Source organism: Trachurus japonicus, chromosome 11 (genome assembly GCF_045865225.1).
Source record: "Trachurus japonicus isolate A0001 chromosome 11, Traja_1.0".
Classification (NCBI taxonomy): domain Eukaryota; kingdom Metazoa; phylum Chordata; class Actinopteri; order Carangiformes; family Carangidae; genus Trachurus; species Trachurus japonicus.
The window spans coordinates 15,066,886-15,085,849 of record NC_140917.1 but is presented as its reverse complement, the minus strand read 5'-3'; the positions used below and the strand labels follow the sequence as shown (position 1 = coordinate 15,085,849).

The following is an 18,964-nucleotide window of genomic DNA, read 5'->3' as shown; positions in this document are numbered from 1 at the left end:
CAAGATGATCTGGCTTATTTTATTTTTGTTTTTAAAGATTACATTTATTGCATTTACAGATATTAAGGTAAGGAACCATTTACTATCACTATTTTCTTCAGACTGGAATTTAAAATATCTGGTGAGTATCCAGTTGTGGACTATGTGTATGTGTACTGAGCCAACACATGAGCTCACTGTGTCCTTACACCCCCATAAATCAATGCTGCACCCTCATTGTAATGAGTGATACTGTAGCTCAGAGTTGTCCATAGTGGACCTGTATGCTGGTCCACTATGATTTCACTCTGGCCACATCAACACTGTACACGGATTTTGTTTTTTATTTCTTTTGTTGTTGTTGTTTTTTAATAGATGATAAATGCTCCTTGGACCGATCAAACCGATCTGTCATGAGGATCAAAGTTTTGGTGACATATTTAACACTTAACATACTGAGAATTCAACCGGGTGTGTTTAAAGTGACACAGGTATGCGGACAGGTGTGTTTGTAAACAGCAGCTAATCCACCTCTGACTTCTCGACCAGAGGGAATGTTTAGCCATCACACACACACACACACACACACACACACACACATACATACTGCAGTGTCCTATCAGATGGTAAGGTGAGAACGGCAAGGTTACCCAATACCCATATATTACATACTGTCACATGTGTATCACTTTGCGCTAACGACACTATTTCATACATCTACATTTAACATCACCCTTAGGCTACATATTGTATATGCCAGCACAGCAGCTACACAGGCTGCAATTTCCAAAATGACAACAACGTTCACTCACTTTCCCTTGATGCTGCTTGAACTTTAAAAAGACAAAATTACCCGTTACTTACACACCTGACAATTATTTCCCATACCTGTTCGCTCACATGCTTCATCTATGTAATATCCAGTACACCTAAAGCCCTGGACTCATTTGCAAACTCACATTTCTTTTCTCATCAATGTCCAACTTGTAACTTACCCCTGGTTCAGGTCGGACCGGGCCGCTGCTGGATGCTCAGGTCTCTCTGAAATCGCCTCTGCGGGTTCGGTATCAGGACGGCGTGTGTCTGTGTTCCAGTCTGACAGCTCGACTGCCACCTGTTCTTGCACCGTCCCCTTTCTGTTTGTGTACTGTGGAATTGTATCCGCCCACTCACAACTCTGTGGAGCCCTATTGTGTTTAGTCTCTGTGGCGACTGATGGCAGCTCGGTGCAGTGTGTCAAAACGCCCGTGACAACCTCTGCTCCAGTGGAAGCGTGCGCGACTGCACTTGTTGCAGCGATGCTATTGGTTTCTTCTCCTCTCTGCTCTGCGCTCAGTGAAACTTGCTCCTCTGTCTCTCTAGCTGTGGGTGTGATCACATCTTCCCAGCTTGTGTTACTGGAAGCGGCATCTGTGCATTCAGCGCTGCTGCCGTCTTTGTACGCCGGGTATCGGATCTCCCGGTCTGGGAGTTTCCTCTCTCCATTAAGGTGGTCTTCTGTTTCCAAGTCCCCCGTCCGGTTTCCCTCTGACCACTCCCCCTGCACATGCGGCCCACTGGAGGGTGGAGAAACCTCGCATACCATCAGTGTGTTCACCTGCTGAACCGGTGCGGCCAGTAACTCCTCTTCTCTCACCCCCTCCTCCTCCTCCTCCTCCTCCTCCTCCTCCTCGTCTTTCATCTGTGGCAGTGCTGTGGCGGCTATTTCTTCCTCCTGAATCTCTGCATCACTGCTTGCAAGAAACTCAGCTGTACCTGCTTCTTCCCTCTGATCTCTCAGGTGTTCTATCTCTTCTTCATTTCTCACATTCACCTCCACCATCAAATCTCTCTCATCTGTCTCGCTTCCTCCTCTTTCTGCCATCTCCCCCCGCTCCATCTCTTTCACACCATCCGCCACGTAAGTTTCTTCTATCGTGTACATCTCTTCTTCCACGCTCTCCTCTACATTGTCCTCTTCAGCGCTGTAGTAGATCTCCACAGCGCTGCTATCATCCGATCCCACGCTCAGGTACACTGGGCTGGCAAGATCCGTCGATCCAGAACCAAACGCAGCATGAAAACCTTTGCTCGCCTCGATGTCTAACTCCAGATTCTTACCTGCGCTCATTTTATCGGGCACAGGAGAGGGACAGCCAGAGTCAGGGCTCCTTTCGTCAGACACTGACTCTTTGACCAGGATCACTCTCCGTTTAGAGGCGGTAACCTGAGTATCTGTCCCTTGGGATGTTGCATAGTCAGAAGCGGGAGGGGCAGAGTTTTGAAGCACGGGAACTGACCCGACTGTGTCATGAATGGAGCTGGAACTGTCTGATTTTAACTCTGAATGGGAGCGAGTCAGCTCTGAGTAGGGAAAGTTTTTACCAGCTGCTTCAGAAGCTGAACTGAGAGAGGACGGGAGACATCCGCGTTGGGTCTGGTCTGTATCAGCTTGAAGATCAGTCGCAGTAAAAGTTTGATAAGAGGTTAATCTCTCATTTCTTGGAGCGACCTTGATGTTGTCACATGTGTTGCTGTAACCACTGTCTGCACCATCCAATCCATGAGCATGTGAGGACGGCAGACGGGAGTAGGTGATGGTAGTTTCTGCGTGATGTTCGTCTAAGGTTTTAACCATGATGGGCTCAGGTTTGGAGCTCACATGTATCGCCTCGGTGTGGATTTGTGGTGGAAGCGCCGAGAGAGATGACATAACCTCAGAGGTAAAACTCTCCGGGAAAAGTGACTCATACAGCGCTTCGTGAACTGCATCCTCGCTGCGAGGAGTTCTCTTTTCACCGCTAACAGCCGAGGTTGTTGTGACACTGTCGGCAGCTTCAGGAACAGATCTCTCTACATGAGAATCTGAGACTCCTTCAGTGACTCTGCGGGCAGAGATGTCACTGTTATTGCGAGGGATTGGTGCTGAGTCTGTACTTGTGGCATCAGGTCTGGAGTCAGCATTTGTCAGGGAGGGTTCATCGCTTGGCGCTGCACCGTCAGCCATGTCAGGGGCATCAGGTTGACGATGTGATAATGTATCATCGTTGGTGAGAGAGATCTCTGTTTTTATGTACGGCTGCTGCGGGGTGTCATCATCACAGTGGTCGACTGCTGCTGCTGCTGCTGCTGCTCTCTGATCCGAGGTGTCAGGTGCGACTGGAGGCTGGTTGGCTGGGACGCACGGTGTAGGCTGGCGATCGACAACAGAGATGCTTTCTGCGTGAGTCACAGGAGCAGGAGATTTGGCAGCGCTGCCAGATGAGCTATGATGAACGGAAGCGTTCAGTTCCTCGTCATCCAGCTGGAACTCTTCAATGGAAGCGATGGGTGCCTTTGGGGTTTCCCCGTGGGCATCTGAAATCGCAGAGTTGTTGATCAGCGGCTCCTTTGATTCTGGCTGGGTGTTTACAGAGACAAATGGTGGTTGGGGAGGGAGGGTGAAAGAAGATCCTGATGGGTTTTTGCCCACAGCGGGTGGAGAAGGGATGTCAAATGTATCACTGGTGTCAAGCTCCGGTTGAGACATACTGAATGCTATCTTTGTCTTGGACTGATCCAGCTCCACCTGACTGAAGTCCAGGTTGGTCTAAAAGAAGACAATTTACTGTTTAACTCGTGAAATAATGGAAAACATGCATATTAAAACATGAAAGGAAGCAATGAGTCACCTCCTGTGCCCGGCATTTGTTATCATTCATGTTATTCTAAAAGATAAATCCTTGCTAGAAACTGTTTTCCCCAAATCTTCCATCTCTTCTATCAATTTGGTCTATTCATCAAAATAAAATGGTTTCAAACTCTTCCCCAAGTTATATTATTCTATTCTATTAACTAATACAAAAATAAGCTGAAAGCCAAAAGTATAAAGATGGATATCTTACTAAGCATGTAAATGTGAAATAATGATTACATTATTAGGCTGTGGATGAAATAAAACAATACCGCTAAATGTGGGCAGTTGACAATGGACAGTGGACAGTTGCACTGACAGTTACAAAAACATATCATTTTTATCAGACATGAATTGAAAACACCCCTCAGTGAAGGATGTTACCTCCTGGTGCTCTCCAATGCCCGGGCTGTGAAGGCCGAACGTGCTCTTGGAGACATTGTCTTCATCCCTCCTCTTCCTCTTCTTCAGACCAAAGGAAAAAGTTGCAAAGCGTTTGGGTTTACGGAGGTCCATCTCTGAGTAGCTGAACTCTTTACCCTGAGAAGGAGAGGGAACGATGGAGGGAGAGAATATATAAATTATTACATTTCAAGGTAGCTACTTTGTAGTTTTTTATTTGTGCATTTTGTATTTCTTATTTGTGACCTGCCTTGGCACTACAAATGTTAATTAGCATTGTTGCTACAATCCAGTTGTGTATTTTGCACTCTTGTCAAATAAACAAATACAAACGTTACAACAAGTGAGATAATAAGTTGTAAACTTGTTACTAAAAATATACAGGAATGTAGTGTGGCTTGCTGTTTATACTGAATCCCTGATACTTACAAACATAAGATGTAACTTTTTTTTATCTGTCTCGAAATATTCAAACACTCCTTACGCTCCTTGGTAAGAATGAGGATATTGCACATCTAAGAATAATTCCACAACAAACATGATGAATTCTTGGACGTGTAATCATGAATAGTGTTGACACCCTAACTTCATTCCAAACTTTAAAAGCTGCTCCACCCTAAGAAAAATGAAAGACTAGTAGAACACGATCTACTAAACCTGATGGCTGCTGTCTCAGACACTGTGGTTTGGAGTTCCGGTTCAATAGTCCTGCTTTGAACTACTGTACAGTATAGAGGCTTCATCTGAACTGATCAATGAACCTTCTTACTTTTAAAGATTATTATTACATTTTTGTCAAAGGTTAGATTTTTTTCTATTTCCTCCTGAATAAGCATGCACCTTTTAAAAAAACTGATCTAGTCCACTGTTTTCCCCTGAACTATCAACTTTATTCTTCAAGAACTGCTTGGTCCCATGGTAGCTGCACTACAGGGGCATCCAACTGGGTTTCATTTAGAAAGATTAAAAATAAAAAGTTATGCGGTTCCCTTGTGAGAAAAGCTGAATCTTATAACATTTGCATGCTAAATTTGATGATTGCACTGTTCTTCCTTTTATAAAACACTTTTCAGCAGCTGGGTCACATGTTTGAGGACAAACCATTGTAGACCAATATCAATTGTCAATGTCATTGTCCTGTTTAGCCAAAACTCTACAGTCACTTGACACTGGATTGTAAACTCAAGGAATTTTTCACCACAAACTCTTGTCATGAGCCAACATCACTGATTTAGACAATGACCGCTTCATTAAGGAGATTTTATTGATTTAATCAACCCAGATTAACATTGAAAAGGATGTCAAAGTATCTTTGGACAGTCCATCACATTCCTCCCCAAATATTTTAAACAGACACCGAGGTGTATTGTTGATGATTGACAAGATAAGAGGTGATGCTCCTCTGTTGATTATGTATGTATGAGTGTGTTTGTGTGCTTTGTTAAACTGTGATGACAAAGGGGAATGGCACACAAAGCTGTCACTGCCATCTGCCAGATTTTAAACTGGGTGTGTCTTAACAAATACCTCTTCCTCTGATGGATAGTTTGGAAAGTATGTACATAAAGGCAAAGACAACAACCAGAGTGGAGCGAGCGCTGGGGGTGGACGGGGCAACTCCACTGTGTGTGACACAGCCACTAAAGCAGCTTTGATTTCAGCATTTAACTACTGTATGTATATGATGCATGTGTGCACACAACATAAAACCAACCAATTAAACCACATCAAGGTTGGTTAGTTAGCACTGAAAATAAATGACTCTTGGTGGGCAGCTACGTAGGCGCAGGACGATGGCCAAGAAAGAAACCACAAATCATCAAAACATTTTTTCTAGTTCTAGTAATTGGTGTCCTAACATACTTTTCTGGTGTTAAACTGAGCCATCAGACCTCAGTTCTATGTGTGGATGATGGCTGATCGTGCCTTTACAGCTGATTTCATCTGACTTCCTTCATGTGCATCCTTAATGCGTTGGTCTGGAAACATGGAAGAAAGGACGGGAAAGTGCTCGACTCTGTGCATCTTAAATGATGACGTGTCTGTCGACCACGGTCTGGCTGCACATTGCAAAATTTTGAAAAGCTATCCACTAATAGCACTTAAACCTGCCCTGCTGACATGAACTATCATGTCCTTTTTAACAGATAACACCTGTTCACACGCAAAGCAAGGGATTTAATCCTCTGAGCACTTTACATCATTTAAGTATCACTTTCATTTGGAAAGCTGGTATGGTCTATACACGTACAAACATGGTTGTGTATATCTTCTCAAAAACTTTATTGATTAATCTCTTCCAAAAATATCACTGTGAAAATTTAACCACAATAAACCTTTATAATAGGAATAAAAAGAGGAATGTGTCTGAAAACAAAGCCATCCCAACTTTGTTTACACACACAGCAACTGCATCTGTACATTTACCTGTGGAATTTATTTTTAGTTTAAGATGTAAAACAAAGTGGGTTTACATTTCTCCCTATGCCATTTGACCCACAGCAGGTCACAGCTACAGGTTCTGATCATAACCAGTGGAAACTTTATCACATCAGAGCTCAGTGAAGCTCTGGTGCCCTCTACTGGAGGGACTATGAAGTATTTACTGTAGTTCACCTGCTTCCTTGAATCTCTTATATCTACTACAGTCAGGCCTAGAAAGCACAGCCGTGGCAAAACAGATAAAAATAGTAATAAAACTGTAGTAGCATTGTAGATATATAGACACAACAATCAAGGTGACTTGAATAGACTTAAAATGTTGCATGTGCTGCGTTTTCTGCTATGGCGCCCTCTAGACTGCCAAAACATGAAATAAAAATGTAGCAGCGTTGTAGACATAAAGAAAGGTCACATAACTGTACAGGTGTATGTCTGTGAATGCAACTGAGTAGAGCTTGAAATAATGAGTGTGTTGTTCAGTGATAACAAGGGATAAATATGACTGTGTTTCTTAATATGGCACATATTGTACGATCATTTGTACCTACAGCCATCAGGCGTTTCAATTCTTCTGCAAATGGTAGATGAGCTGTCAGACAAATTATTTTCCCTTTAGGGATTAATTAATACTTATCTTAGAGCTACCTATGACTTGTACTTGTGAATCACATACAATTGTATATGTGGGCCCCTGAGGGAGAGTCTTCAATCTACAGCTGGAATGCAGCGACAGTTGGAGAGGGAGTCACACGGTCAGCTGAGAGAGAGTAGGTGGGGTTCATCTTCCCCAATAACATACATCCAACTGGAATATTCTTGTTAAGACAAGTTATTTTGACAGGGCTGGGAAAAAAAACAGCTGTAGGTAAATGCGGTAATACATGTATAGAGGACACTGTGATAAATTCACGTGCATTTCAGATTAAGGGATGATGGAATAGGACAACATTAGTTCTCTCTTAATTCACCAGTATAACATACTGTACATGATATCTGTTATTCCATTCATATAATTTCATGGGTTGTTAAACAACAACAAATGTATCGTGAAATAATGCACAAAATATGATCTGGTAGTACAGAGGGGATAATTACAGAATGTTTTGGAACTGATTACCAATGATTACCAATCATCCCTCACCTTTTGATTGCTGGTTGACAGAATAGCTGCCATATTTTCATTGCATATAATTGCTGGGATAATTGTTGCATGTAATTAAAGCTCATATTTTATTACCAACTGATGACTGATGTTCTGTTTTTATTTGGTTGCTGCAGTTTATTCTCTCTCTTTTCACATACAGTAGAGATAACAGTGACAGTCTAACTGTAGAATCAGGAGCCTGATTTGCAGGATTCTTACAGACATGGTGCAACATGAATGGATTTGGACATTTTTTAAAGCTTTCTTTTACTGTTTATTCTGTATTCTGTTTATTAATCTGTTTGGTACCACTGTTTGGCTGTGGTACCACTGTTTGACTCGTGCACTACATGTTACATCTTATCGCTGCACATACAAAACCGATTTATTTACACAACTGTTTTAATGAATGTTCAATTCCTTTCTATCTCTGTTATTGACAGTTCTTCTTACCAACAGCTGCCTTTTTTTTTTCTTTTACCATTTTTTTGTTAATTCAGATTCTTTTTCTCATGAGTTTTCCTTGTTTATAACTTAGGAAAGCTGTGACATATATAAAATCTTCTGAGACAAGGACAAGTGATATCATCTGTGCAAATAAACTCTCCTCCAAACACATGCTGTAGACAGTGTATTTCCAACAGGGGGGGTAACACTCTAATTCAGGAAAATCAAATACTGAATTGAACAGTGATGCGTTCAGATTCATGTCTGTAGCACACATTGGGTCTCATTCATGAAACGTGAGCAGCACGGATTTGTGTGTAAACCCTGAGCAGCGCAAATTTACGTGGATTTCTGCATTCATCAATCTTTTAGTAGTGCTGATTTTTTCGTAGCTACACACAAAATCTACACCTGCTCCGGACTGTGTGTAGCGCTTGTGTAAATGTAGGAATGCAAAGAAATACTGCTTGTCACTGTTGAAAATTACAATTTTAATCCATATTCCTCTCTCTCATGTTCAAAATACGTTGATGCCTTTGAAACACGTAATTTAAACATGACAAACAATTAGAAATATTTGGAGAGAGAGACGTTTTAGGGATCGGACACGCACAAACACGTCAAGGCTCTATCTAATGATGAAAATAATCTGATATAAAACCGGAAAAAACTTTTTTGTGTTGTAGGCTAACACGCTCGGTGGACGCACACTTCACCCTGCGCAGTAGCGCAGTCGGCGCCGGTTTGGATGGAGCTGTGACAGACGGCTGGTGCTTCTAAGAATATATAGCCTATATAAGAATATATGCCTATGTAACTTCATGTGTTGATACAACCATGCTCCTCTACAGCTGAGGCTGTGAAGAGCCTCCTCCTCCCGTCGCTGCTGTAGCTCTGTAGTTTTTTTTTTTTTTTTCATGTTTCATATCGAACTATTCTGGCTTTACTTCTTAAACGGTTCTTTAATAAACCAAGGATACTTAATTCACTAAATCTGTTTCTTCCCTCCAGCCTTTGACCTGTTCCAGTCACCACTACTAACAGAAGAGAATTAAATATTTTTTCTGGACTCCACTTCACCCAAAATGACTTCGGTCCGCGATCTCTCTCTTTTTTCTCTCTCTCCCTCTTTCCTTGTTTGCGTCATGGCCGCAGGTGAACAGGATGCACCTACCTCCTAATATGGTGGTCAGGATCTCCTTATATGGCTATTCATGTATGGAGATCTATGCTAATTGCTGATCACCGGGGGCGTGTTGTTAGTTTACGATGGGTTGGGATTCATCATCTTACACACGTGTTTATGATCAAATCTGAGTTTCCCGCACCGTTCATGAATCCGGAGTAGAGTTTTAGTAACATGAGCTTTTATGTGCAAATCTACACACAGATTTACTCACGTTTCATGAATGAGACCCATTGAAACTTTTTTGTACACGCACAATCTTTACTGTCCTTGCAGTAAAAGTTTCTAATAAAGAATATCCAGGAAAATTTGTCTAAAACTAAACGTGACATTGTTTAAATTGACCAAATTGTTCGCCGTACAGAACATGACAGGGATGAGTGAAATGCTGAGTCCACATGTGACTGTAAAACGGTGTTTCATGCTGCTGCTTTTTTCTGTTCTGATACTTTTAAAGCCTTATGTCAGTGCTTGAAAACAAAAGATGTTATTATTCATATCAGATTCCTAGTGGGCATGTAGATCTCTGAAACACACACAGTTTGAACACACTCATCCTTCGGCATGATGCAGCCCCAAATCTCTCCTGGTTGTCTGAGCTGTCTGAAAGGCTTAAAAGCTGGAAAAAGCTGGACACTCCCTAATTCTTGGTAAGTACCTGTGAAAAGAGGTCAACAGTGAAGAGAACTAAACTGACCTTTGACCTGGGTGCAGTGCTGTAGTGAGCAGACTTCTTGCCGGCAGCCCAGGCTTCTCCATCCTCTCCAGCAGAGTTACTGGGCTCAGCAGCGCTTAAGGGGGGAACAGAGGTAGAAATGCTCCGTTAAAACTACATTTTTCAACATTTCCCACAGTTAACAACATGTAAATAATCTGATGGTGGTCCAATTGCCAACAAATGAACTTTTCTCTATTACTTAATGAGTTAATGTGCAGCACAAATGAGTACAAATGCTTGTTGACATTAATATCAGATGTTCATAGGCCCGTGTTCAGTGCAGTGTGCTGCTGTAAGATGTTGCTATGTCTATCACATCCTGTCTGGTAACTTGTATAATGAAATGGGAAAACATGCTGCTTGGCAAAATAAAGCAGTGAATCACTGTGGAGGGAATGCTGAATGGAACCGGCTAAACAGAGACTGAGTTTGTCTAAGGACATCCCAAAGAAAATATGTATCATCATCATAATAAAATGCCACACTGTCACCTACAAAAAAATAAACTACCCTATTGTTTTCATAAAGTTAAAATATAGACTTTGTCTTTGTTCTTCACAGTTATTTCCGACTTGTGCCCTGGGATGTGGGCGCCATGTGTGCGGCGGAGCAGGGTCTTCAAAGTCAACGGAGAGACTTAATTAATAATCAAAAGCTGTCATCACATCAAACAAATGGTACAAAGGTCTCTTTATACACACACACACATACACACACACACACACACACACACACACACACACACACACACACACACACACACACACTCACAGGCTGTTTACCTCCGTGCACCTGGATGGAACAGGAAGCCAAGTGACGAGCAAACATTGATCACAACGGCACAATTTATAGCGTTATGGTGCGAATTGAACGACAATTCATATTCATGGATTTGCACAGCAAACACACACATAATTTCAGCTGCTGCTGTTGTGCAGGTAGTCGCTTCACCTTTCCTCACTCATCAAGGTGACAAGTGTCCTGGTGTGTATCCTGTATAATCCCAAAAGACTCACATGGAGACACACATGCAGCACAAATAAATACAGACGCACACTCACACATACACTGTCACCTACAACAAGAAAATTATGTGTGTACTCGAATGTGACACAAATAAGCTATGCTTTTGGTTGGGTGAGTATGAGTAATGTCCTTTTTCTGGGATACTGTGTCTTTACATGTAAACACACATCAGCTATAGGGGCACGTTCAAGGTTGTTCACTGTGTGAAGTTGAGCTTCCAACACCTGACACCCTGGAGAAAAAAAAATAAAATCTGCATTATTAGCATTTTGATATGAATCAAGTCAAACAGGATGTCACTGAGAGACAACCGGCCCTTCTCGCACTTTCTCTATCTGAGCATGTGAGAGTGCTTGTTTAGATTAGAACAAGACTGGCAGACAGACAGCTGCAGAGAGAGAGGGAACTGAAGTGAGGCCTACTTCAGTGAAATGTGTTCATTTGAATAGTATCTACAACCATTTGCTACAGCCACGCCACATATCCTCTATATGCAAATGGAATAAAATGGGCACCTGGGACCTTTTGAAAGGTTTAGTCACCATTTCCTCTGCACAAACCACTTGTTGGCTTGTACGTGTTAGCTCATTGAAGTATGTGAGATGTATTTCATGGTCATGATCAACTAGAGTATGTATGTCCTACATACAGAGGCAAAGTTTCTGTATGTACTGTATGCAAAGATGTCTTTCTCAGCCTTTTAGACCAATTTAATGATATCTTTTCAACATCACTATGTCATTTTTACTTTGTGGAAGCACCATTGTCAAAGAAGCGATAATGAGGTTAATGTTTTACCATTTTCATTCTTCAGAACACACAGCTGTCACTTTATGAGCAACAACTGCTCGAGCTCCGGTGGTGTACTCCACTTTAAATGCAGACACAACACAAAGGTAGGAAGAAGCTGCTTTCACCTGCAGGATGTCCAGTTGAGTTATGTCTTTGGCACATAAGTGAACAGAGAAATTCAGTTCATTCGAATATTATGCCAATAAATGACTTCTATATTGTGTTTGCAGAGACAGTTCAGCGATCCCTCCCTTGAGAAAGGGATTATCTGTATCTTGTGTCAGACTGATACTTCACATTGTCCACTCAAAAATTCTTTAAGCTGTGGTATTATTTGGAATCAATAACCCTGTTTAACCAAGATGAATGGACTGAGCAGAGCATATATAAATTAACTCGACAGCAGTGTCAAGAGATTTACCTCTTAAAGCCCACCATTGATTTTACTGACAAAGCCATGTTTAACTTTGCTGAATCCTGCCTTTATGAATTTCTCCGGCCCAGTCCGTCAATAGAGCCAGACAATGTTGAGGAATAGAAAAATGCCACTTGAAGACAAAGTCCAAAATAAACATAGGACAGAGCCTGTTCATCATTAACAGTGGTCTTGTAGGGTCTGCTTGGGTTTTATTACAAGATATCAGCAGGTTGTTTATACTGTGGTCCACTCTGATAGTATAATCTTAGTGCAGCAACTGATGATTATTTAAATTATTGGATATTCTAGCTATCCTTTATATTTTGATTAATATCCAGCCCATAAACCAAAACAAGAGCAAAAAAAAAGTTTATCTATTGTTATATCAGTCAATATAAGCTTGTTGAAGATATACAAGTATTGGCGCATGTTCATACAGGCTGTTAAACACAAACTCAAATTTAATTCTTTAGGTTTTGCGGCAATATTTACATTTAAAATAATCCATGTGGACAGCATAGAACATCGCAAACACAGGCCAATTATGTAACTTGATCAGTCAGTCAGTCAGTGACATTCACACTTACAGAGCCAGCCTCACTATAATGACCAAACCAAAATACCCATTACTGCATATCACAAGATTACAACTTTACAGTTGTCTTTTTGTCCAACCAAAACTACAAATCCATATATATATACATATATATTCATTCTTCAGGTTTTGTGGAAGGATACGTATGTATTTCTACTTGACACTGCAGCAAGATGAGTACAGTGTTAATTGCACAAATCAAATGCAACAGGTTCCACCATACTGTACAGTGATTCATTAACACTCAATTGTTCTGAATAATGACAGATATTTCAGCACAAGATGAGACATCTGTGACTGTATCCTTAGGCACAATGATGATAAGTGTGTGTGTGTGTATTTGGTCTTTCCATAGCAATGCAACAGGCATGTGGGGCTGCAGGTTTCTCTACAGTACTTCTATTAATCCACAGCTCCAGTCCAGAGCCAGACAACATACATGCTGAAAACTCTGGGTGTGTTTGACTTCTTTGAAAAGGAGACTTGAGTCTTTCCTCAGGAATTTCCTACAGCAGGATTTAAGTGTCGAGGTCCAGTGTGACTTTGACATCACCTTGAACTGTATGAAATGCTACAAAGTCAAAACAAACTAAATAACTTGAAGATTTATTTCCAAGACCATGAAATCCCTTTAAATCTTGGTCAGATAAAACCCTGGACATGGATTAAAACTAAATCCAAGCACCACCAACAAAAACAGATTTAGTCTCTACATGGACTATTGGATCTAGGACACTCAGCTAAAACACTGAAAATCAAGTTAATGCTAATAGAATACAGCTGATTAATGCTTCTAGAAAGTGACCATGCCTGGCAAAGAGTAAAGGGCTGGAACGACCTATCATTCTTTTATCCTGTTTCTGTCATTGTACTTCTGTCCTATAGAGAACATATACATCTGTGGAGGTTTGTTTATCATTTCAAACTGAGCGTGTCCCCTCCATACCCTTTTAAACTTTACCCTTGTGCTCTTGTGTACAAAGGCGGTTCTCCTAGTGTCAGCTCCATCATTTATTTTTCTCTCTGCGCAAACACAGGGTGTCACTCAGTCTGGTCTACAACCACATGAACACAACATGATGACATAGTCATGGCATGTGATTCGTGGCTCAACTGCCGCCTCACTTGTGTATCTACAAACACCCACCTTCACTTGTATATTGTGTGAGGCTTAAACAGAGCACCATGCAGTTCTTGCACTAAACTGTCCGATGTGTAGGTTGTTCTGTTCAACGCCAGCGTCCAGAGTTACAGTAAGTTGCACTTGACATTGGTCCACATTAACTCAAACCTTTTCAACTAAAAGTGGTGGAAATGTAAAGACCACATTGTTAAGCGTGCAACACATTGTTTACATATTACCCTGTTTGATGTCTTAGTCCATTTGTCCCCACTCCAGACCAGACTACTGTGTGTCAATCCAATGATAGCAGTATTGATATCACCCCAACAGCACTTAGGATTTCTACATTAGTTTGCACTAATGATCATCACCATTAGTTCTCATCAGTGCTGCACAGAGGTCAATATTGCCTTATCGCAAATGGACTGCTTGCAATTTAGAAACACTGATCCTTGTTTAAGGATCATAATCTTAAATTGATTATTGCATTGATTGTTGAGCAGACTTCGCTGTTTACAAATGAGCAATTTACCAGATGGTGGTAGCAGCTCTGTTCAGAGTAATGCGTTTATTGCTTCACTGGAAAACATTCTGCCTTGCATCTCTTGTCCCTCTCGTTGTGCAATGTCATCACTCTCTGTTGTGCCATTTTGTTTAGAATTCCATTAAATCGTTAACATTATCTATGCTAATGATGAGGCAAAACTTTCCTCAATGCATCACTGAGTTGTTTGGGCTTTAAAAAGTCTGTACTTGTCCAACACAGTTACCAAAAACCAAAGTGGAAACACTAATCAATGTTTGTATTGAAGGGGCAGATAACTGAGAACCCAGCTGTTAATAGATTGTGGTTGCCCAATCAATTGCCTCCTCTTGGGGTAACAGTAACGTTTTGCTGGCCCACTCAAAAGAATTTCAACCATTTTAAAACTAAATATACATGTTAATGCCAGGTATATGGCTATAGATTTAGTCCCAGGTATATGCAGGGACTAAATCTCTTGTTGATGCTGGTACGGTCTGTCAATCAAAGATTCTGCAGTACATAACAGAATCAAAATATTTAATGTCACAATTCATTCGCTCTTTCACACAGTTACATAACAACTCAAAGAATTGACTGGATTTCATGGGTTTCACATTCCTCCTCATTTCAACAGTCCTACAGGGTCAGGGTCAATCTGTTGAGACTGATGAAATGTGGGGCTGAAAACAGTTCTTTTCCTATGTCAAACTCCAACTGAAGAGAAACTTTTCTTTTCAGTCTCTTCACTGGCTGATGAATTCTCTGTTGTATGATGAGCTGCTCTGATTTAACATGACACTAATTAGTTAGTGGGTTTGGAGGCTCAGCAGATGAAGAGTCAAGTCACAAGTTCAAAATACAAAGACCTACAATCTGGATGGAACTGTTGTAGAGCAATGAAGACTACTACTGTAGACTAGCCTACTGGTTTGGAGCAAACTAGATCAACACTGGAGACTTCTGCTCCATAAATACACTAAAGGACACATGCACAGGCAGGAAGATGGACTACTGATCCAACATCTTGGCATTTTTAAACATACCTGAGCACCTGCTGGCTCCCATGACCTGCCTTCTCGGGGGAAGAGCTCTTCTTCGACTTGATCTTCAGCTTGAAGAACTTAAACTTCTTCTTCTCCCCCTCATTTTTCACATCCTTCTCCACCGACTCGTCCAAGTTGGCCTCGCTCCTGGAGAACAAACTTTTCAGGGACTTTTTGGATAAACTCTTCTTCGCCATCTTCCCCGGGCGATTGTGTCACCGAGGGCGGAGAGAGGTCTTTAATATGGGGTCACGTCTTCTTCAGCGCGGAGGATCCGGTCATTAGAGGCTGTGGAGGAAACCGCCTGGTAACAGATGACAAGTCTGCTGCTGCTTCATGTCTGTGTGCGGCGCGCAGAGCGCAGGTGTAACGGCGGCACGCCCCCAAGCAGCTACACCCACAACCCCGGCATCCGCCATGTGACAACGCCTTTAGATGACTGATGGTCCCACACCACATCATACATAGATAGAGGAAAATATTATTATTGTGATTTATTATTAAGCCTTACGATATTTGGAGTTTATAATGTGAACTCTCTCATTATCACAACTTTATTTAGATGATATATATTATATATATATATATATTTTTTTTTTTAAGTTTTAAGTTCAATATTATTTAGGTCAGACACTCAATACCTGCCTCCATATATGTCAACAATATGTATAACCTGTATTTGGTCTCGTGCCCCGAAGGGCAATTTAAAAAAAAAAAAAAAAAAAAGCAGGTAGAGCAGAAAGCTTAAGTTAAGATGAAAATACAAAAAAAAACAAAAAAAAAAACAACAACATAATATTTAAATAAATATATAGCCTAAATACATTATCATCACTGCACCAGTAATTTAGGTTACTAGACTAAACACACAAATTCTCATATAATGTAACCACTTCTTTTTAATAGAGGCCACATAAAGTAATAGTCATAATATTGTATGCATATGTTAATTTAAAGATTGCATACGATCACACTGAAATACCTCAATGTGCAGCGCCACTGGATCGACGGCGACATCTCGTGGTGTCTGTGAAATTTGCATCCCGGTCACACTGATCTGATTTAAAGGCTGACGGTTTACATGCATGTCGTTTACTCTACCACATGATGGCGCTACCAATCCAGTGTTTCATGTAGTGATAGACAGACAGCCACTGCGTAACAAACAGGGGGAGTTGGTGCTACTGGTTGTAGTGCCAGAGTGAAAGTAGGAGTGATGGCTTTAAATGCTGTGGTCAGAATACTTAGATACATAAATTATATCATTATCATATCATAATATTAAAAATTCAAATTTAATTCAAAAGCTGCCATATTCATTTCACAATCATTGCAAAGTAGGCTATTATGCAGATAAATCTGACCCCTTATTACAGTAAATATGACAAAATAATACCATTCTTTTTCTTTTTTTTACAAATTATTTTTTCTAAATGAAAACCGCACACAATGGTTAAGCACAGTGTATATCTAAAGAATAATGTATTCAGGTCATTTGAAAAGTAAAAGTAGCCTACATGTTATTTTTGGCTTAGGTGTATATGGATTTATGGTATAAGTGCAATGTAATTACAGTACAGTCTGTACTTATCTGCACCACCCATACTTGTTATATAAGGGGGGGAAAAGTGAGATAAGAGACCGAAAATGAATCTTCAGTGATTTTATTTCTATATGGGTGTAATTACAATAACAGTGCATATCTGTCATTTTGCTATGCTGCTACCATCAGCCACCTGTTTGATAAGGCGATGAATCCATGCGAGGAACTGGACCTTTAATCTATATTCCCCTCTGTGTATATCATTCTTATGCAACAATATTCCATATTCCCACGTTTGCTGTGTGGTAATTGTATTACAGGCAGGGGAAGTATTTAGATCTAATAGATGAATGTTCTAATATAGATTGTAACAGCAGGTTTCAATGGGAAGTAATAATGCAGTGCCCATCATAAATAATATTAGTAGTTTGGGGAAAAAAAAGGCATAGAAATAACTATCTTTACTGTCACATTATGTATCAAACTGTTCTGAGAGTTCCTTTATTGTAGCTACATCAGCTGATGTAATAGTTGCATTGGTGGTAGGCTACCTACCATTTTCCAAGACAAAATTACAAATGATCTATTTTTATAAGTGATTCAGGCCTTGTCAGTAATACAAGCTGGTGGCTAAGATTGAAGTTCCCTGATATCATTTTACTTAAACAGCAGCCAGTGATATGTTTTAATGGTGCTTGATATGGGTTTCACAAAGATTTTAGTAAAACATGTTTTCTTCTCTTCTGTCCTCAACTAGTAACACAAGACAATAGTCCTGATGAGGGCGTTACAGCACGCATCTAAATTTCAAAACTTTGAAAATAAATTCATAACAGATCAACCATCTGTGCTATGGCTTTGCAACTTGCTATCAATACATTCATTACTTTAATTCTACTTGACACTACAGCAAGATGACTACTGCACAAATGCAACAAGTTCCACCTACAGTGATTGATTAATACTCTATTGTTCTGAATAATGGCAGATATTCCAGCACAAGATGAGACATCTGTGACTGTATCCCTATAGGCACAGTGATGGTAAGTGTGTGTGTGTGTGTGTGTGATTACTTTTCTGTGAAGTGATCATTGTTGTTTATTAGCCTCTTTACTGAACTGAACTCACATGGTGAGGTAAACCACCTTTTTTTATTATCTTTATGCATTAAACCTTTAGACCCATTTAGCTGTTTGCTGCAGCGTCACAACCTCGTGTTATTACTCAGTGCTCCACACCCATGTATATTGCCTTAAGTTCTGACTAAAAATAACAGAAACTGCAAGTCAAACCAACAGGGACCCATGATTTAGGAATAAACACCAATGAACCCAACAAGCCAGCCACGTCACTGCCTTTCAGGGATTTCAAACTGAAACGGAACATTTGCAGTGGAGCAAAGTTCAGTTTTTTTTGTTGTTACTTGTTGGCACTGATTAACATTATCATCCTCCAAATCTTTCTGTTGAATTAAAAGAGAAAGCCATGTGATGTTCGTGTGTAGTTCGTAAAGTGAAACACAATAAAGATACTTGGTAGTTGGCCAAAACCAGCTTCTTCCAAGTAAGGGCTAGGTCAAAGGGGTAGGTAGGCTTGGCTACAGATCAAAACACTGCCTCATGTGTCACATTTTTATTTTCTTGATTTTTGGAGACGGATAATGCAGGTGATCATAAACAGAACATTTACCCATTCAAAACACTTCACTTATTATTTATGTTTATCTTCCTTGTCTATTCAAATGTCTTTTAGATTGTTATCTTTTATGAAGTTTTAAATTTGCGACACAAACACTTAAATTAAGCCAGATGCTAATTTTGTATGGCAGCCTACACAGCTCAGAGCAAGGTGACTTTGAAATAATATGCCATAGTCTGCCTGAATTCTGAAAAGTCTGCAATCCACGGTCTCCTAAATTTGTGATAGAT

General features: G+C 40.5%; 1 protein-coding gene across 1 annotated transcript in view; it reads right to left on the bottom strand.

Moving 5' to 3' along the window:
* crybg2 (crystallin beta-gamma domain containing 2) overlaps positions 1 to 15,846 on the bottom strand; it is a 38,149-nt gene extending 22,303 nt beyond the window's left edge. The window contains exons 1-4 of the mRNA XM_085791214.1: positions 15,494 to 15,846; positions 9,950 to 10,043; positions 4,016 to 4,171; positions 975 to 3,547 (exon numbers count right to left, since the gene is read on the bottom strand). Of these exons, the coding sequence (XP_085647340.1) occupies positions 975 to 3,547; positions 4,016 to 4,171; positions 9,950 to 10,043; positions 15,494 to 15,690 (3,020 nt within the window). The 5' untranslated portion in view covers positions 15,691 to 15,846. The remainder of the gene's footprint in view (positions 1 to 974; positions 3,548 to 4,015; positions 4,172 to 9,949; positions 10,044 to 15,493) is intronic.
* Positions 15,847 to 18,964: the final 3,118 nt, after the last annotated feature.